Source organism: Eurosta solidaginis, chromosome 3, assembly GCF_040869045.1.
Source record: "Eurosta solidaginis isolate ZX-2024a chromosome 3, ASM4086904v1, whole genome shotgun sequence".
NCBI classification, from domain to species: domain Eukaryota; kingdom Metazoa; phylum Arthropoda; class Insecta; order Diptera; family Tephritidae; genus Eurosta; species Eurosta solidaginis.
In genome coordinates this window covers 15721095-15742944 of record NC_090321.1, presented here as the reverse complement: position 1 = coordinate 15742944, position 21850 = coordinate 15721095, and the positions used below count along the sequence as shown (strand labels likewise).

The 21850-nt window shown below is 35.7% G+C and overlaps 1 protein-coding gene across 2 annotated transcripts in view; it reads right to left on the bottom strand.

Annotated features, from left to right (window-relative positions):
- The window catches only part of otk (off-track), a 138697-nt gene extending 117218 nt beyond the window's left edge, over positions 1–21479 (bottom strand). Inside the window, exons 1-2 of one of the 2 annotated variants that reach the window (XM_067771076.1) lie at positions 21348–21479; positions 17561–17907 (exon numbers count right to left, since the gene is read on the bottom strand). In XM_067771076.1, coding sequence (XP_067627177.1) covers positions 17561–17624 — 64 coding nt within the window. In that variant the 5' untranslated portion in view covers positions 17625–17907; positions 21348–21479. Of the gene's footprint in view, positions 1–17560; positions 17938–18537; positions 18846–21347 lie in introns of those variants that run through there. The other variant, XM_067771075.1, reaches the window with a different exon arrangement.
- Between the last annotated feature and the right edge of the window lie 371 nt (positions 21480–21850).

Here is a 21850-nt window from a genome sequence, read left to right as displayed (position 1 = left end):
ATTTTTTTCTGGAGAACGTTTTGCGTTTTTGGCCATCGGTAAAAATCAAAATAAATGCACCCTGGCTACGTCATGTTACAATCAAATATACGACATAAAATATTAAAGTAAACACCGCCCCCCCCCCCCCGCGTAGGTTTTGAATGTTGAGATTTAATTGTGAAAATACGTCCAAAAAAATCACCTATGGAGCTGGTGATCGGACAGAAACCAACGAAATTTTCACATATCTCAACATTATTGGTTTGGCGATTTAACAGAACATGCCTCAGTACAACTGTAATTTGTTCCGTGTGACTTGCATCTGGTGGGTGTGCAGTCCAATATAATGGAGAAATATTTTGATTCTCTCACGTTGTTCAGTATATATTTTTTTTATAGTCGTGCTGACCATATCAATTATTACATTCTGAATTTGATCTCCTAAATAGTGAGTCATACGACCTGAATCGAATTTTGAGGATTTAATTCTGTGAATATGTTCCCGTGTTACTGTATCAAAGGATGCTATCATTTCGAATGGTTTTAGAAAATTACCATTATCAGGTTCATATAATATTTTTGATGACCCCCGGAAAGCCAGGCACTCTCTAGATAAAAACTTGGTAACAGCTATGATTCTTTCTAGCACGCCGCACCATTGTTTTTTTTTTATTCCAATAGTCGCTGTTGCATTTGATTTACAGTAACTTTATTTTTTAACATATTATTCAATTGTACCCACGCTTTTACATTTTCACTGTGGTAAGCGCTTGTTTCATGTCTTTTCAAGGTTAATGATAAATACTGCCCTTCAGAAAAACCGTTCAAAGAAGATAAACTACTAATAGATTTACCAAATATTTTACAACAAAAAAAAAATAGACAGAATCTTTTAAAGTGGAGTAAACAAGCCATTCTGGTATAACTTTTTCTCCATTGGCAAGATTTCTATAATAGTAATTGTCTGTGAATTTTCTTCCATCATCATTTAGAGGAAAGTTGTAGTTTGACACCTGTATGGATCCACGACTAACTAAAATATTTACAAGATCATTAGAAATACTGGCAGGCCACAAGCCGGGATCATCACCACAATCCAAATTGTTACAAATTACAAATGATGACGGGAAATTGCTTACAGGTTCCTCAGAAGTACATTTTCCGATTCCACTGTACTCTCCTTCTGAAGAACATACATCTATTTGTTCAGATACGTCCATTGCTTTTTGATTTAAAGCTGCGTCTGTTAAGGCTTCGTCAACATATTCTTTATTTTCTGGCTTATTTAAAAATTTCTTTAAGTAAGCCGGCAATTGCTCCTTCTGTCTAGAGGTTTACGCCGATCACTTTATCGGCGGCGGCGGCGTAGGCTCTATTATATACCGGCGGCGGCGGCGTAGGCGGCGCGCCGGCGTACGCCAGTGTTCTTACTTTAAAAGCTTGATTTTTCTATTTAAAAAAATAATATTTAGGAAAGGTTTTGTTTATATGTATTTAGGAAAGATCCGGGGTTTTTGCATCAAAATCTCGCAGACCGTTCCAAAATTTTCAGTAGTAGCTCCTTGCGAAGGGATTGTCCCTCGTTCGCATGCTCCAGAGAGGCTTCGAACCTAACCCCAGTCTTTGGAATTGGTACTGCTGCGCCTGCTGAAAAGAAATAGATATACATAAAATAGTCACACTTTTGCCTGTATATCTCGTGCAAAGCGTAGTTTCACCTAGGGTTAACTCCTAATAATCGTCGCGAACACAATTTCTTTAAATCATTTGTCGCTCCTTGGCGGTCACGCATAAAGGCGACTTAAGGTTGCTATGAATGGTCTATTAATACTCATGACTATCGTGGCACAGGGCGCCTCTAGTTTTTTCGGCTGTTTTTAAGAGCTAAAATTTCCGATGTGCGAACAGTAGGAATCCCTACCACCAGTCGCTACCACGCCTCCTGAGCCTCACACCATATGCCAGTACAGAAGCTATAGGACTGCGACTTCGAACTCATACCTTCGTCGACGTCACTTTCCTAGAAGCTCTAGGTGTAGCTCCAAAGACTTTCCAACGGATGCTTTTGTCGCGCTATGCTGCCGAGCTACACTTTGAAACGTTAGGTAGTGACTATTCGGCCAAAGATGCCGCCCTCGAAATCATAAGCAGTCTAAGTGGATGTCATTGCGTCATGGGTGAAAATCCGTATAATCCTCGGCGCATCTACATAATTAAAATTTTACAAGGACCCTGGGTAAATTTTTTAAAATTTAGACCAAAGATTGCAGACGTTTGTGTTCACAACATTGATTTCAATAGTATTCGTTAAATCAAATTTAGAATGAAAGTCGACGGATTTTAAGTTGAAAGTTGTTAACTACTGTTTTCCGGCCTTACGATATAGGAGCTCATTATTGATGACCGCGTAGCTTCAGTTTTCAGACAAGTTCGACTGTCCGCAACGTTAGGGTAATATCACACACGGTCATTAGTTCCACTGTCTTGGGATTTTGCTTCACCACTTTGAGTGTTCTTGCGAAGGACAAAGCTTCACCTGGTAAATATATGTGCCTACGTATTCACAATTGTAAAAGGAGCCGTAACGTGCAGGTGATATTTAAACTTGGTTGCTAAGCTATAATCAATGTGATTTACTCCAAGGGACTAGTTTTGGATAGGGCCGCCAACTTTAGGAAATGTCAAACCGGGAGACTTGGGTGTTGAAGGATGAAGTGTGAAAATCAAAATTAACATTTCAGACGCTATTGTATAGTTTCGCAAATAAACAACAGATGTTTGAATGTAAGCCCAAGTGATTTTTCAAACCCTTCTCATAAGTACATATATCCTCAACTTAAGTATGAGGTAAAAATAATTTCAAAGGAGTGTTTATGCCCCTAGAACCTACTAAAGGATTTTGCATCACTGATTTCGCTTATTCTTGAGGACAGTTTAAAAACATGTTCGCCTTGGGTCATTTTATTTGAATTCATTGTTCATTACTAATTTTTTCAAAAATGCAAAGTGAGCATATAAATTTATTATATAACTTTTCTTTTAGTAATTTGTTTTAATAACTTGGTGAATTGGGTGATGGAAAGTACGTGTTAAGCTGACATCGAAAGCGCCTGTTATTTTAAATAACTTTTGAATAGTTATAAAGAGTTAAATTTCGCAATTAGTTTCTTATAACTGGCGGTGATGTGCATCCGTTGATACCACTTTCGACCATATCCGAACAATTTTCGACATGAACAATAAATGGCCTAAACAGTCTTAAACGAGTAGAAAATATAGTAACGCGCCGGACGCCGCGCCGCCACGCCGATATTTTTGACATTCGGCGGTGGCGTGTGAAAAACGACCAAAATCGGCGGCGGCGGCGGCGTTTATCGGCGGCGCATATCTCTACTTCTGTCCCTTTTTTCTCGTTTTCGCTGTCGTCATTGTGCTCCGAAAAAGTTTTTTTCTTTTTCTGCGGTTCCTAAAATTATTTGTACCCATTAAATATTTATTTTTAATTAATCTAAGTACCTACAAAAGAAATTGTAATCAAAATAATAATACATGGGTATTTACTATAACAGCTTCCACCCTGCAGCGAAAATGGGAGCCGGTCCCGCATAGAAACAGTTTCGCCCTACAGGTTTAATAATTACCTATATGAACTGGTGCTAGTAGGATGCATAGCGGGACAATTGGTAGCCACCGCTGTACTAATACCGCTAAAGTTTGAGCTGTTTGTATTTAAATTGATAAATCGAAGGTCACGACTATTTTAGAGCCACCTAGGACTGAACTAGTAAAGAACGCGTTTAGAAGGTCTGCAGAAAGAGCCAGTTGTAATTTCGTAGGGCATCACAATGTTAAAAGTACTAGTACTGTCTTTTAATTAGATAGTTCTGGGATGAGTTTGTGATTCTTTTATAAATTTATTTTAGAATAGCCTTCTATAATTTATGGAAAAGATATCGATTCTTAATCGAAAAGTTGTCGATTTTTTATGTTATTTTAAATATTCCTTATCAAACCGATAACTTGACGATTGGTGATTGTTAATAGGCCGATAATAAAACAATATAATGTCAGTATCAGTTGTTTTTGATGAGAACGGCGAAGCTCTTCTCAAAAAACACAAAACTATTTGTTTTTGATAAAATCTCCTCTGTCGGGGTCTAACTTAAACCCCCGGGCGAGTTCTATTTAATTTAAAAAAACATTAGGTTTTTGGACGTACGCTAATATGTTTACAAATCGAACTTCACGAGTACTTGGTACTCACTCTTTTTTTTATACTCAGTTGAGCAAAGCTCATAGAGGATTTTAATGTTGTTCGCGTAACTGTACATTTTAACGGCATAAACTAATCGAGATAGATAACTTCCATATATCAAAACGATCAGGGTGAACAAAAAAATCATTTAGCCATGTCCGTCCGTCGATAAACACGGGATATCTTACTGAAATTTGATACGCAGGTTCCTTGACACTCATCTCCGGAATCTATTTAAATTGAGCGAAATCGGACAATAACCACGCCCCTTTTCATATACATAAAACTTTCAAAAACACCAAAAACGTGATAATTCAGTAGCTGCATTATTAACTACCATACCAAATTTCAGGAGTGGGTTGATATCGCGTCCCCTAGTTCAAACTTTTGAAAATTTACAAAAACGGGGATGGCTCTGCCCAATTCTGATAAAATAGAATTTTCAATTATTGGTCATAAAAAAAAACGGTTAAAGCTGTAAACACAAAACTCGGCAAACTGTTGACCTTTATAACAGGGAATAAGCCGGAAAAAATGATCGAAATCTGTGAAGGACACGCCCACTTTTATATAAAGGAAATTTAAATGGACCGTCGGCAAATATAATAAATAAGAAAATTAATAAATGAAACAAATTTGAAAATGGGTCCCTGTTTTGACCAAGCGTTTGCCAGTTTGCCAAACCTTTCTGCAGCCAGAACTCGAAGTGCATTAGACGTATCCTGATAAAATGTAACACATATTTTCCTTATAACCCCACATATTTCTGCCAAAAATGGACCACGTCAGTTAAGGACCACGTCCCTTTTATATTGAAAATTACCCTGGGCGAATATAAAAGTCAAAATCTTTGCAAAACAAGTAAGGACGGAACTGTCTTCGGCTGTGCCGAAGACTTCATACCTTTCATGAATGGGGCTGAACAATAATCTTATGCCGTTCGTAATCTCCGAATAATTAGATGTATAAGATAAGAAATATATAATGAACAGATCTACATACCTAAACGATTTTTAAGATAAATATAAAATAAAAAATAGGTAGGTACTTTGTGTGAGGATGCAAAGTTTCAGGTTTTTTGTGGTCTGCGTGTAAAAACTATGACTACGAATCACGTATTTCAACAATATATGACGTAAACGTAACTATTTGATAAAATTTGATGAACTTTGAAGCTTCTAGCCGTAAAAAAGGGACAAAAAAATGCAGTTTATATGGGGTATATAATATATATAACACCGATCTCTATGATTTTTTCAGACAACAATATATGCTATATACGTAAGCATTTGGTGAAATTTGAAGCTTCTAGCCGTAAAAAAGGGGCAAAAATGACAGTTTATATGAAGTATATAATATATATACCACCGATCTCTATGATTTTTTCAGACAACAATATATGCTATATACGCAAGCATTTCGTGAAATTTGAAGCTTCTAGCTGTTAAAATGGGGCTAAGATTGCGAAAATATATATATATACTGTAACGAATTTGCTGCAAATCCTCTTATTTGCCCTTTTGCTAGGTTGGTATCGCTAAACTGTTGAATAAATAACTCCAATATTGAATAATGGAAAAATGGCCTTTATTAAAGTACTTCACAATAACACTTATACTTTGCTACTCGCTGGCTTAATAACCAAACTGATTGATAACTCAAATGAAATTCAACTATTGGCCGCCAGATCGCGTGCTTAATCAAACTGATTGATAGCTCAACTCAAACTGAATTACAGCGCCTGTACATCTGTCGCCTTTTATACTCTTTGGTTTCCTCGTTCGCCTCTTCTAGACGCTTCCAGAATCTACCAGTCCAGTATCTCTCAAACTTCTCAGCTGTAACTACAATTGCACGATTTTATAGCTTCTCTCATACCCCATGCTTGTATGTGTGAGCGACACTTCCACAATTATAATTGCCTACATTTAGGGGCATCTCAAATAAGATGTCTGCATATGGTTGTGCCTTGCTTCTCAGCTGCGTGTACCTACATATGTGTAGACATAATGATTGATTCGTTTATGTAGATACATAATGATTGAATTATTGATGTGAATGTTTGTAGTTTACAGTCTCTCGCGCACACATAGGCGTAAATGCATCTGTGTGTGATATCTCTCGGCTGCCTTATATATGTGTATACATGATTTAATTATTGACGTAAATACTGCTTAGCATGACCTTAGTGATGGTATAGCTTAGTGATGCTAATATCCGTGACAACACTATATATATATGCTATATGTACCACCATATATATACTATATATACCACCGATCTTTATGATTTTTTCAGACAACAATACATGCTATATACGTAAGCATTCGCTGAAATTTGAAGCCTCTAGCTCTTAAAATAGGGCAATAATTACGAAAAGTTTCTTATCTGAACAATCGGTTGTGGGGGATATATACTATATATACGACCGATCTCATCAATTTTTTCAGGCAACAATATGTGCAATATACGAAATTATATGGTGAAGTTTGAAGCTTCAATCTGTTAAATTGAGTAAGATATTACACAAATCCTCTTTTTCTGAAAAATCGGTTGTATGGAGGATATATGCTATAGGGGTCCGATCCGACCGGTTCCAACAGATGTCTAATCGGACACCCAAATACACCCGCTCACCAAATTTTATCAAGATATCCCAAAAATTGAGGGACTAGTTTGCATACAAACAGACAGACGGACAGACGGACATGGCCAAATCAACTCAGCTCTTCAACCTGATTATTTCGGTATACTTAATGCTGGGTCTATCTATTTTCCTTTAAGGACTTATAATTTTGGGTTTCGTGACGAAATTAATATACCATTTCATTTTCATGAAAGGTATAAAAATTTATGTCGATGGTCTTTTAGTTGTAGAGAGTATATGTAAAAATAAATAAACAATATCTTAAAGTGGGAGTGGCACCTACCCTTTTTAGAATAATACTTCGGCTACGTTTTCGGAGCCCCAACTGAAAAAAAATTGACATTTATGAATTCGGTACACTTAATTCCTCTACAAAGGGGAATATTTCTAAAAAAAAAGTAGGCAAGATCCTTCAATAAACATGCCCGGTTTTGATTATGCTTAGTGTTAAAAGACTAAAACAAATTGGCGATAGAAGCTGTCAACTGAGTATATAATATTCGGTTCTACCCGAACTTAACTTCCTTACTTGTTTTAAATCCTCCTATTGTAAAATATGAAATACTGAGTTACGCCCCTAGCTGATTTGACCGACGAAATATTATTAAACTATGTACCTACATAAGTACATACTTTACGGCAAAGTCCTTGCGCATGATCTTGTTAGTGATAGTAATTATTGAGATTAGTCAATAAATGTAGATAAGTAGATACTTACCATAATCACGATTTGATTATGACCACTCTAATAAAGTTTGATTATCAATTAATATATCTAGATCCACCTCTAAAGAACTTTTAACAACGTAATTGCAATTGAATGTGTAATCGTTAAGGTTTATCCACTATGCGCACCACGACAAGAACTATTTATGTATGTATATAAAACTACTTAACCAACGGACCAACTGCGAAATAAGCTTAACAGGGGACTCCCCTAACTTTGCCGGTCCTTCCTTCCAAAGGCAAGTGTCCGACGTTCAGTAAATACTGACATTATTTTTGGATCACAGAAATTTTGAAATCCATCAATGTGGATGGCAACAGTGTCAATATATATTGATGTGTAGCATCTCCGTAACCCATCAATATGTGGATTATCAGTGTTTGGTGAAATAAAAAAAAATATTGCAAATTAAAGGATTTAACTTAGTTTTGTGTCGGCAATATAATCAAAGATATTTTTGAAAGCGAAAATCCAAGTAGTGTAAGTAAAAAACATAATTTTAAAGAATTGTTAATTTTTTTTATTGCAAATAAAACGGATTTAATACTAATATTTTGTATTAAGGGCATATAATAATGAAATATAGTACCCGGTGCAGGTAGAATCGCAACTTATGACAGAAGAAGACAATTCCAAAGAATCGTTCGTTTTTATTTGTTATCGTAAGTACTTTTATTATATATTGGGGTATATTCATAGTCAAACCTAGTTAAGAACTATAACTGACAACTTTTTGACGTAATTTCTTATGGGCTATCTGTCAAAAAAGCTGCAACTAACTTGAAGCACAAACTAAATTCCTTCTATGAATATGCTCCATTGAGTACGTAGCATACCTCGCAATCTATCAGTATCCCTCATATGGATAGCGACAAAAGTATCAAAATATTAGTTTTTCGCCCTACAGCAGCTTAGTGCAGAACTATGTAAAACGTGGGGAGAGACTATTTTTTTTCTGGTCTAAAACAAAACTCCTATCTTATCAGACCATTCATTCTCCTCAATATCTGAAAGTAAATCTGATTAGCTGTGTTAATTTTTTGGTGTTGTGTAGTGCTGCTAGGGAATGAAAAAGACTGCTACATAACGACTGGATCTTGAGAATTTTTAATAGACAAATACTAATATCAATGAGCCAGAACATTTCCGTGGTAATTAAGCGTGTACGGAGCTAGAAGACCGACCGAATGATGGCTATTTGTATCGAGTTTGGAGCGCCATCAAGCAGGGATGGGCGCCTCCACTTCTGACAGTCGAAGTTTCTTAACGGATTCAAATAGATGGGTTTGTTAGGGCAAAGATTGTTGTCCGAGCAAGGAAGTTTTTTTTTCTATAGTGTGGAAATCATCCACATCATTTATTATGAAATTGACTTTCAATATTACGTCGTGCGATTTGGCGCCGCTTGGACGTGGCGCCCGCGTGCTGTGCACGCCTTGCACGCCCGCTTTACCGTTCTTCACTTTTTGAGTGATTCTTATAGGAAATTTAACGCTCTTTCCAATGGAACAAACTGCATTTTTCTTCTTTAAATCGCATTTAAGCCAAATCGGACCATAAATACGATTTCTTTAAATATTTCCACCCATGCGCCACCTATCGAAGTTTTTTTTTCTTATTATTGCGTTGTCATCGAGTTCTGAACAATATTCCAAGTTTCAAACTTTTAGCTTATCGGGAAGTTAATTAAATTTTAATTACAAAATTCGTTTACAACGGCCAGCCGCTTGGGTGTGGTTGAAACCGAATATGAAAAACTGATCAATCCAGAGATTTGGCCGGCGAATTTGTCTGTTCGTCCGTTCTGTGTTTTTTTTTTTTTTTTTTTTTTGTTTTTTTCAAAGAGAAGAGAAGCAACCACCTCGAACCTAATAGATCGAGGCAGAGCTTATAAGAAAATTAACGTATATAATAGGGTCGTTTCATGATTCCCGGTCACATATAAGTATATATTTTCAAGCAGATAAGATTCACAAGAAAAATTCAAGCTAGTTTGTTTTGCTTTCTTTTGTGTCTCCATATGAAATTGTAATAAAAATAAACAATAAATCCTACATTAATGTTTAAAATTCTTTTTTTGTTGAAATCAAAACTGATTTTGGATTTTCCTTGGGAGAAAACCACTGGAAGGAACTGGTGAGAGCGATGATTTGCTGGTTGCTGCCCGTTTTAAATATATGCATTTAGCGTCATTCCAGCCTTCGGTTCAGCCGGAGAATATTATGGTGCATGTCGAAAAATATGCGCACGTTGGTAAGCAACATTTGTGCTGCCATAAGCTGGTAAAAAAAGAGATTGATACAAATTCTCTTAGATTCGTGAATTTCAAATTGGGTGTGGTTGAAACCGAATATCAAAAACTGACGAATCCAGAGATTTTTCATCCGTTCTGTTTTTTTTTTGTTCAAAGAGAAGAGAAGCAACCACCTCGAAACTAACAGACCGAGGCAGTGCTTATAAGAAAATTAAGATTTATTACCAAAATACTTCTGGTCTTAGAAGTAAAACAAGTAATGTATGCATGATAGGCTCTTTTTCAGAACATGATGTGTTTGTTTTAACTGAGACATGGCTCAATTGAAATTTTTTCTATGCTAAATTTTTTGAAATAAGGTGTTATGATGTTTTTCGTAAGGACAGAGACCTTATTAAAACTGGCTGCAAGAGAGGTGGAGGTGTTCTAACAGCAGCTCGGTGCAATTTGCTTGCGTCATTTTGTGAATTGCGTGATAATGGCTCCCTCCTGGATCAAATTTGTGTCCGTTTGTGTGCTTCCATTGGTTAAATTTATATTTGCGTTTCTTATATTCCGTCATTGAGTGATGAATGTGTCTACAAATCTCATGTTGACAACATTCTCTCAATTCATCGAGACATTGGCAACAATCAATTATGCGTTCTTGGCGATTTCAATTTGAGCTCTGTTAATTGGAATTATCTTGATAACAATTCCTACTTAACTGCTGTAAATATTACAAGAGCTATTGAATCCTATGTCGTAGATAACTTTTTAAGTATCGGCTTAACGCAAATTAATGATTTACATATGTATGTAATAAATTGCATCGCTTTTTGGATTTGATGTTTATAAGTAACGAATTGAACTTTGTGTTATCGCAGGCTGAAACTTGTATATCGCCTGCTAATTTGCATAATATCACGATCTTAATGGAAGTTGAATTTTTAGAATTTTTCAACTCGTCCTCTCTATGACCAAACCGTAATTTAATTTTGATCGTTGGAAATTGGCATTCCGCGTTTAAAAATAATGAAGTTACAACCTGCTTTAGAATCTTTAAGAGCTCCCTGGAGCTTTTTGTCATAAAAATATCCCTACTATTAGGAGTAAAGTGTATAAGTTTCCTTGGTACTCGGCAGAGCTTAAACATCTGAAAAATTTTAGAAATAAGTTTTTCAAAAGCTAAAAAGTCACAAAAAGAGTCAACTTTTTTGAGTTGCATGCTTATTACAACAAAAAATTGAATGATTTGAATAAACCTTTATATGACAATTATATTAATAACTTTGAGAAAACCATTAAGAATAATCCTAAAAAGTTCTGGACTTATGTTAAATCTAAAAAAATGTATCGAGTATTCCCAAAACCATGTGCTACAACAATGTCTCAGCTTCACCAATCAGTGAGGCTGCCAATCTATTTGCCAACTTCTTTTCTTCGAATTTTGTATCAGAAGAGGACTTGACTGCAAACGACCTAGTTGCTTTACGTGTTAGCCACAACGATAAACCGGGTTCTTCTATTGATTATAGATCTTTGGTATTATCTGAAGTGGATGTCATCGAAGGTTTAAAGAATGTCAAAGAATATTCTCAGACTGATGTTGATGGGCTTTCCATGAAACTTTTGACAAATTGCACCTCGCTGGCAAAACCTGTCATGCTTATTATACTCAGCGTGCTTTGCAGACAGCGTATATTTTACTTTTGATTGGATAACGGTTGGTTGCACAGGTATAAAGGAATCGAGATAGATATAGACTTCCATATATCAAAATCAACAGTATGGAAAAAAAATTTGAGCCATGTCCGTCCATCCGTCTGTCCCTCTGTCCTTTAACACGATATCCTATCGTAACAAAATTCGGCAGGGAGGTTGCCTTTACTATAGGGAATGCTTTGAAGAAAAATTAAAGAAATCGGTTAAGGACGACGCCCACTTTTATATAAAAGATTTTTAAAAGGGTCTTGGACGAATAAAATAAGCTATATCTTTGCAAAAAAGAGCTTTATATCAATGGTATTTCATTTCCAAAGTGGATTTATAACAATAAATACGAAAAACTACAAATTTAAGAAATGGGCGTGGCACCGCCCCTTTTATGGATAAGCAATTTTCTATGTTTCAGGAGCCATAACTCGAAGAAAAATTAAGATATTGTAATGAAATTGTGTACGCATATTTTCCTTATAGCAGAAAATATTTAGCGTAAAAATGGACGGGAACGGTTAGAGACCACGGCAACTTAGATATAAAACAAGTTTAAAAGGGACGTAGACTAGAATAATAAGCTATAACTTAGCAAAAAATATTTTTTCCTTCCTTACTTCAGCTATTTAACTTTAATGTGCCCTGCAGAAATTTACGGAATTTTGTTGTTTTTCGTGTTGGAGTTAACAGAACAATCTAAGGCGCTAACGCTCCTTTGAATAGAAATATGTCTGATTGCAACTATTTCTCAAATTTTCTGGATTTAGATTTAACGTATACCAAATCAATTATACAGTTCAAATAAAAAACCTATTTTTTAGGTAATACTTAATTTACATTAGTTGTATTATATTCTTAAGTGTCTGCTTTATATTAGACATCCAAGTAAATAAATAAATAATCCTTTGTATATATAAATTAAAAAACAGATACAACAATTTAAATTTTCGTCATATTTTGTAAGATTTTTCTAACATCTCCAAGAATAAAAGAAACGTTTTATACACTGCTGAAAGCGCAAAATGCCCTCTTTCTGACAACATATAAGTTTTGTTCGTTGGCTAAACAGAAATAAAGTTATAGTCCAATATATGATTCAACGAATGGAAGATAGGTAATGGACTTTACAAATTTTAGACACCAATAAAAAATGTTACCCGAACTTACCGGAACAATTTTAGTAAACAGACCCATTTAACTTCTAAAAGCTTTTTTAATTTCAAGTCGACGTTTGCTTACTAGGAAAATAATAAGTATAAGGGCAGGATTAATTTATAAAACCTCCGTTTTCCAAAGTTTTTTTAACGCTAAATAAAAGTCTAGACAAAATTGTATTAAAAGCAAAAAATACAGTAGTATAAAGTACGAATGTTGGAGATTTGGAGTTCAATACTCAGCAACCGAGAAGCTAGCTGATGAAGAAGTGAGATCCAGAAACATGTCCTAGTAACCATCGCCGTTTGTAAACTTTGTAATTTTTCTCTAATATCATTAACAAAGGCAAAAATATAGATCAGCGTTTAACAGCGCAACAATATAAAGAAAGGACGTTATAATTTGTTAGTAAAACATCCAAATTTGCAAAACTGATGAAGCCTTTCTTTGAAATCATGTTTCTCAGTCCAGGATGAGGGGAAATAATAAACTATTTGATTTCCACATAATATACGTATTTGACCTTTAATCTCAAGTGATAGAAATAAAGTCTGACCACTTTTGATTTTCGGTTCGTGATGGACCTTTTTTGGGATTTGCCCACATATAAATAAACAAACAATTGCAAAGAAAATTTGTTCTGAAATATAGCAAAATGTGTCATTTCATTCCGTTAGAATAATAATAAATACGTTTGATTTGTTATTTTGATAGAGCAAAATCTGTTTGTTCAGCTAATTAAAACAAACATAAAACCTTGAATCATAAAACAAGTAAGGATGTCTAAGTTTGGGTGTAACCGAATAATATATACTCAGCGTGTGTTTAAGTTGTACAATTCATTTCAGATAAATTACTTTTTCGAATTTTTTTACGAGGGATTTACTTTTTTGTTGGTTTTGTAATGCTTGATCGGAAAAGGGCCGTGGCACCGCCTATTAAAAAAAAATTCGCTTTATTGCTCTTACAATAAAACTTGATAAGAGAAATATCATTGATACAAACCTATTTTTCGCTAAGATATATCTTATTATTCTACTCTACGACCCTTTGAAACATCTTTTACATAAAAGTAGGCGTGTTTTTTAACCGATCCCGTCCATTTTTCCTAGAAATATTTCCTCCTATAAGGAAGATATATGTACCCAATATTATTTGATCCTTTAATTTTTCTTGGAGTTATGGCTCCCGAAACATAGAAAATTGTTTGGTCATGCCGCGCTCATTTTCAAAAATTTAAATTTTTTCTTTTTCTTGTTATAATTTCACTTGGCAAATGAACCACAATTGATATAAAGCTCTTTTTTGCTAGGATATAGTTTATTTTATTCGTCTACGACCCTTTTAAAAATCTCTTATAAAAAAATGGGCGTGGTCCTTCACCGATTTCGTTCATTTTATTCGAAGCATTCTTTATAGTAAAGGCAGCCTCTTTTTCGAATTTTGTTGTGATAGGTTTAATGGTTTTATCACACGTGGGCCACCCCCATTTTCAAATATAATCAAGAGTTTTACTATAAGTTCACACATCAAATTTTAACATTCTATTTACTAAATAATCAGGTTTTATGTGTTTTCCAAAATGTAATATATGTAAAAAGTGGGCGTGGTTACCTTCCGATTTCCCTCAATATGTACTCAAGTTATCGTGTGCAGCGACAAATGGACGGACGTATCGACGGACATGGCTAAATCAATTCCTTTTTTCATCCTCAGCATTTTGATATATGGAAGTCTATATTTATCTCAATTCGTTTATGCCCGTTATGTTACCAAAGCTAATACGCTCTGTGGGCAAAGCACGCTGAGTATAACAAAATTGGCCTTGTGTAGCTTTAACTTAAATTGAGATATTTGTTTGTTATTTAAATTCCGGAAATCTTATATTTTATTTACACAACTCAATTAGGTATAAATAGCGCCCACAAAATTAATCTAATTTCATACTTAAAAAGTGGTAGAAGAAGTATTAAATTAAAATGTATCTACGAAATAATTTGGAGCTGGTGTTCGTCCTGGTTATGTACCTTTCAAGCTACACGAATGCGCACTTTCGCGTTATAGTTGGCCGAGATATAAATATAAAGGATAGCCCACACACCGTGGCAATATTTAGAGCTACCGCCTATATATGTGGCGGTTCCCTAGTCAGCGTTTATTCGGTGGTTACATTGGGGCGTTGCGTATATCGGCAGTCTCCGTCGGATATCGTCGTTAAAGCTGGTATAACCGATATAGAACTAGAACGCAGAGATGCAGGGCAATCAAGCGATGCGAAGGATATACTTCCTCATCCTAAATATGATTATGATACAGATTTTATGAATATAGCTATAGTTAAAGTGTGGACACCCTTTGTAGAGAATAATGTAGTACACAAAATAGGACTTTGCAATAATGAATTAGCACCGCCCGCAAAGTTGGACGTCAGTGGATGGGGTTACACAAAAGTTTACAACTCTTTTCGTTCTACTTCTCTCAAAACTATGACCGTGGAAATAAAACAATGTAAGAATGCTTTTATGGGTTTAGAAGTAACGCCACAATTATTGGAAACATCCTTGTATGCTGGAGAAACGGAAAGAAATGTGTGGCATGTAGATGGCGGAGCCCCGGGCCTTCACAAGGGAACACTTTGTGCGGTGGCAATAGGTTTTCCTAGAGACCCTAATCTTCCTTTTTTATATGTAGATCTAACACATCAAGAAATTAAAGAATTTATAGAAGAAAATATTGGGAAGGATTGTTAATTTTAAATAAAACAAATAAAAATAAAACATTATTCAGCATTTTTAATTTTCTGATTTATGAATAACAAGTTATTGTTATTCAAAATATTTTGAGTGATGATAATCGGTCATTCTTATTTTTGTAAGTTTTAAGAAAAGGGTTGAGTTATTATTCATTATTTAAAAAATATGGAATAACATTAAAATTTCAAGTTTTATTCAGTTATTCAAAAATAAAAAATAAACCCTCGAAATGCTCTGAAAATATACCCATATGCGTAACCAGTTCGCGTGCAGTTCTGAAGCTTCTTATGGTAATATTGAGATGATTTGTGGAGTATTCGCAGGGTTGTTTGGGGGTAATTTCTGGGACACCCCGGGAATTCTTAAGTGGTATTTGGGATGGTTTTGGGGACTCCCTCAGAGTCCACCCGGCGTCATTTGGGTATCGCTCCGGGGTCATTTGGGGACTGTTCCGGTATATTTTTGGGCACCCCCTCGGTGTCATTTGGGGGACGTTCCGGGAAGTTGTTGGGCACTTTTTCGGGGTCATTTTGGAGTCGTTCCGGGATGGTTTTGGGGAATACCTCGGGATCCTCCCGGGTCATTTGGGGATCATTCCGGATGTTTTTGGGCACTCCCTCGGGGTTATTTGGGGGTCGTTTCGGGATTTTTGGGCACTCACTAGCGGTCATTTGGGGATCATTTCGGGAGGATTTTGGGGACTCCATCGGCGTAATATGGGGGTCGTTTCGGGATGATTTTGGAGACTCCATCGGGGTCATTTCGGGACGGTTATGGGGACTTCTTCGAGGTCATTTGGGGGTAATTTTGGGATGGTTTTGGGGGTCGTTCCAGGGTCTCCCTCGGGATCCTCCTGGGGTCTTTTGGGGGGTTATTTCGGGATGGATTTTGAAACTCCCTTTCTATACTTATTGGTGGGTCTATCTATTTTCCTTTAAGGACTTACAATTTTGAGATTCGCGACTAGTGATAGAACCTTTAGAAAAAGTATCGATATCGGTACTCGTATAAAATACTCCGATCAAAGAATCGATTCTAGTACTCATACTCAGTAAAACGTATCGAGTATACTCGATCCAAGCGAGTACTTCGGCTTTTTTACCAAAAGTGAAGAAACATAAAATGAGATCGTATGTTTCGAATTTAATTGAAACAGGTAAGGGTACCTAAGTTCGGGTGTAACCGAAACTTTATATAATCAGCGTGAGCTTCAATTGTACAGTTAATTTCAGATAAATGTCTTTATAATATAACACGTGGCACCGCCCATTTAAAAAAAATTCTCCCAATTTCCTGTTACAATAAAACTTGATAAGTGAAATATCATTGACGCAATACTATTTTTCGCTAAGTTCTAGTCAAAATTTGACTTTTAAATTTTTTTTAAGTGGGCGTGTTCGTCTTCCGATTTTGTTAATTTTTATTTAGAACACGGTCGTAAAGGTATAGAAGGCAAGGAAAGGGTCGATGAGTTGGCAAAGGTCGGTGCATGCTTATAAGTTGGGCCTCGTTAGTAACAATATATGTATGAAGTGCAAACTGCAGGAAGAAACGGTCGAACTCGTTCTGTGTTCGTGTCCTGCGCTCACGAGGTCAAAGCACCAGCGCCCAGGCGCGGCAGAGCTGCCAGATCTCGAGACAGCGATTAAGCAAGGTCCTAGAAAATTGCCAGTAGTTGCCAAGAGGACAGAGTTATTCTATAACATAAGTCCTAGTAGATGATTTGGGTCTTTCCGTTTCACCGTCAAACAAATTCTGGTAAAACTATGGACACATTGAGATCGTACAAACAAATTCTAGAGTCAGGCCTGGTCCACCTTTATGGCGATATCCCTAAATGGCGTCCATCTATAGAACTATGGCCCACTTCCTCTTAAAATACTCTTTAATACCTTCCATTTGATACACATGTCATACAAACACATTCCAGGGTTACCCTAGGTTCTTTTTACAACATGGTGATTTTCCCTTATTTTGTCTGCATAGCTCTCAACTGAGTATGTAATGTTCGGTTACACCCGAACTTAGCCTTCCTTACTTGTTTTTATTTCCATTAGTTTTTTAATTCCCTTCTTTATAATTTCTCTCTTACCTTTTAGCAGAATTATGAAAAGGGCTGCGGTTAATAACCGATTCCTGATGCCGCTATAATCCATTTTGTTGTTCAGGTAATTGCTATTTTATATGCAAAAGCTTTTCAAAGCGTACTGCTTGTTACGTATGTATTTATAATAGATACATATATGTATATATATTTGTACACATTTAATCACTTATTTTTTAAAATTAGTTTTATATTTTACATTGCATTTTTGTTTATTTTTATTTTTTATTGTACATATTTAGGTATGTATGTGGGTTCACAGGTATGTACATATGTATATACATATACAGATTTGGCAGATGATGGTAACTATAGCCCACTATGCAGTCTACGCTCTTCAATACAAAAATACCTAATTTACTTCACTTTGCACAAAAACAAATATTTGTTGTTAGAGCCGACTAATATTTGTTATTCCTTGAGTCCATCTACAATGTACATTAGTCTGGGTCGATTTATTAACCGATATCGCGCCATCGATTTTTCGATAGGATTTGGGTTCAGGAAAAAAGTTCCACTACGCATACCCAAAAAACGAGCCTGCGAAATTTCATTTTTTTTTTACTATGTTTTTTAAGGTTTTTTGTCATTACCAATTTTCATTTGATTGTAAAATTTTCATGTATACCCTGTCCGACCCAAAAATGTCCGCCAAAAACGTTGGCGATAACAGTTTTTTGAAAAAAAAAATAAAATAAAATATGAAAATTGGTTTAGTAGGTCATGAAAATAACCTTAAAAATCAAAGTCGAAAAAGTCATAAAATTAAATGTCGCAGGCTCGAAAATTATTTTTTTGGATATGCGTAGTCCAACTTTTTTTTCCTCAGCTCAAATCCTATCGAAAAATCGATGGCGCGATATCGGTTAACTTTCGACGATACAAATCGACCCACCCAAACATACACACATTTATAAACACATAAACTTAAATAAACAAATGTATTAATGTGTTGGTAAATTTACACTTTTTTGTTAACACGGCAGTTGAGATTTCGGTAAGACCGACCGATACAATGGCGACCGAGGGTTTATTTAGCACTGCAGTTGAAGTCGAGTTGTTTGATAGTTTCCTTTTTCGGTGTTGTGTTCTTTTTAGTTGTGCATAAGCATGATATACAGACATTCAAATGTATGTGTGTATACATATATCGGTATGTATTTTTGTGCAGTCACTGCATTAATTGAATTTTTACACCAAGCGAAAGGCGGCGAGACTGACGAACATCATCACAAAATGAATTCAATATTTGTGTAATTGATAAACAAAAAAACATTTGTTGTTGTAGTTGCAATGTTTAAACACGCTTAAACTCACACAAGCAATCAACATTTTGGTAATTTTTTTATGGCTTTTGTTTGTATTATTGTTTTTTTATATCGACGCGACGCGAAAGCGAGCGAACCAATTCTCTTTTTGAATGTCTGTCCGAATGATAAGATAAGAGGCGGCGTATATGAGGATGCGGCACGATTGATGACACCAATCGTTTTTATATTTAAATCGTACCGGCAGTAATCAGACCAATTGAACATCGACAAGCTTCGCGACGTCCCAATTAAGGGCTCCGGCGATTAACAAAGAGATTGACTGAATTTTTGTATGGGTGTGTGTGTTACGGGTATTTGACGCTTGCCCCGCGACTATCAAATAAAAAGTCATCAATCAACATTTGCATTGAGAAACCGTAGCGTTCGGACGTGTATACGTCGCCATCGGATGATTTTTTTTCTTGCAACTACAGCAGTCTTGGTAAATAAAAAGAAAAATATTGATAAAAGAAATAGCGGATGAAAAGCTTATACGCAAAACGTAATAGGCTTACACATTTACATCTTTTAAACGAATTAAAAATGTCATGTAAAGAGGAATAGGGTACTGTTCCTTATAAAATTCCAGCAGAATTTCGTATTGTTTTGCTTTTTCGTCACGATTACAATATGCGTCCAGCTTTATATTCCATAATGCTGGTAAACATTGATAATTTTCAATAATTTTTAATATGATTTGCTGTTCTTCCGCACACTTCTTCATTTTGAATGTCAACACAAACTAAATACAATATTGCTGTTTTGGCAATCACACCCCGCGACGATCAAATAAGCAAGCGTCAATGAAAAAATCAAAAATTTTTGATTTTCATCAACGTGTAGCCGACAACAAATACGTGTGTCAAGAAACCACCCGACTGCACTAACACACATAAAATTCAGGCAATCTCGTTGTTAGTCGTCGGAGCCTAAAGCTGCAGTTACCCACGAACGTGCGTACAAAAAACGTGTCAGCTGACACGACCTATCTTATGAAGGTGCAATGTAAACGAAAACTCCCCGTCGTTCAACGCACGTACGTACGTAGCACGGAACGTAAAAATCAAAACCTAAAGATTATGGTACCGATAAATCCTTTTAGTTTATAATCACTTTGTTTTTGTGATATTAGCCGTGTTTTTTAACACGCGTATATCCGTTTACGCTTAAGCTTTATATGGACTGCTAAGGGACAAACTTTAAATACACGTCTGAAATTGCTGCGCATAAATTTTGTCCTACTAAATTTCAATACGCATTATATTCAGATGTAACTGAAATATGTGTCTTTGTTTCACCCTCTACACTAATTCTATGTATTCTATGTGTGTCCACAATTCATCGCAACTGATTCAGCTATATGTTATACCCTATGGTCATCAGAGCGTTGTGTCTCCGCTTTGCGGTACACCCTGTTGCTGTAGCTAGTTGTTTAACCACAGCCGCTAGATGGGTCTCCTAAGCATTATCTAAGCGAGGATAGGCGTTTTTTTTTTCACGCGCAAACGAAATTTATACGCGTGTAAAAAAAAACACGGCTATTATATGTGTTAAATTATTTCTTTCTATATTTAACCCCTGGTGATGCCAAGGAGTTTGGCGATACGTTGGGTAAAAATGGAGGAAAAATAAAGATTTTTCATTTCAAATTGAAAAGACCAGCAAAGCCTATATAAAAAAAATTTACGTAATTAAAAACTGGTCAGAAAATTAAAAGAAGCAAATCAATTTTCATTTTTTCCGTAAGAACGTGTCAGCTGATCGCTTTCTCACTAGACAGAGTTGCCTAGTAAACTTTTGCGAAAGCGATCAGCTGACATGTTCTTACGGAAAAAATCAAAATTGTTTTGATTTCTACGTTCCGGGCTACGTACGTACGTGCGTTGAACGTCGGTGAGTTTTCCTTTACATTGCACCTTCGTAAGATATGTCGTGTCAGCTGACGCGTTTTTTGTATGTACGTTCGTGTTTAACTGCAGCTTAAATCGTATTACCTGACAACGATAGACCGGAAACTAATTGTTGATGGGTTTGTGTTGGTGTATGTGGCGGCAGCTGCTTTGTTGCGGTCGCCGGTAATCATGTATGTATGGTAAAGTGCATATGGTGTTTTATGTATACACCAGCGTATATTATACGTGCGTTTTTAAACTGTAAAAGTATTGTACAACAACAATTAAGAAATCAACTAGACAGTTCAATTGCCTTTGGCTTAATTCAAAATATTTCGCTTGATTTTAGTTGTAGTTAGTTGTTGTAGCACTGATATCAACAAACTTATTCTCTAATACATAGGTAGGTATACAGAGATAGATATGTACATGCATACAAACACAAATGTATGATGATCCGCACATTAAAAGAATGTTATACATAGGAAGGTAACTATGTATTTCAGTTTATTCACAAAGTATAGAGTAACAACTCTTTAATTGCCTTCACAAAATTTTCATATTAGAATTTACATAAACTTTTTTTCCATGTTATTTTTTCCATTCCCATTTATTCTGCCTCATCTGAAGCTTATGAACATCTCCTCCACTAAAACTTTTTTCAGTACACAAACACGCGCGGTTTCTATTACAACTCAACCGAATTCATTTAATGTTCGTAAAGAACTGAAGTTGAGAAACAGGACGGGAACAACAAAGCAAGCAGCCATGTTGGCCAACAGTGAGCACCCAGTCTGCAAAGTCAGCCACCCATTTAACCATTCAACATCTATCCTATTAGAGTAGACCATGAGAGAGACCAACTGAAAGCCGGTTTTCATTGTTACTCTCTCAATTTTTCTATAAAAAAACAAAGTAGAGTCAAATAAATGAGAGTGTAAAACAAATGTGATAAAAAACAAATTGGTGCAATGAAGTGCAAGATGAGGTACACACCCAGCAGTCAATTAAAGTATGTAATTGCATAGTATATGAGGACAACAATATTTGTTCTAAACAAATTAGTATTTTATTTA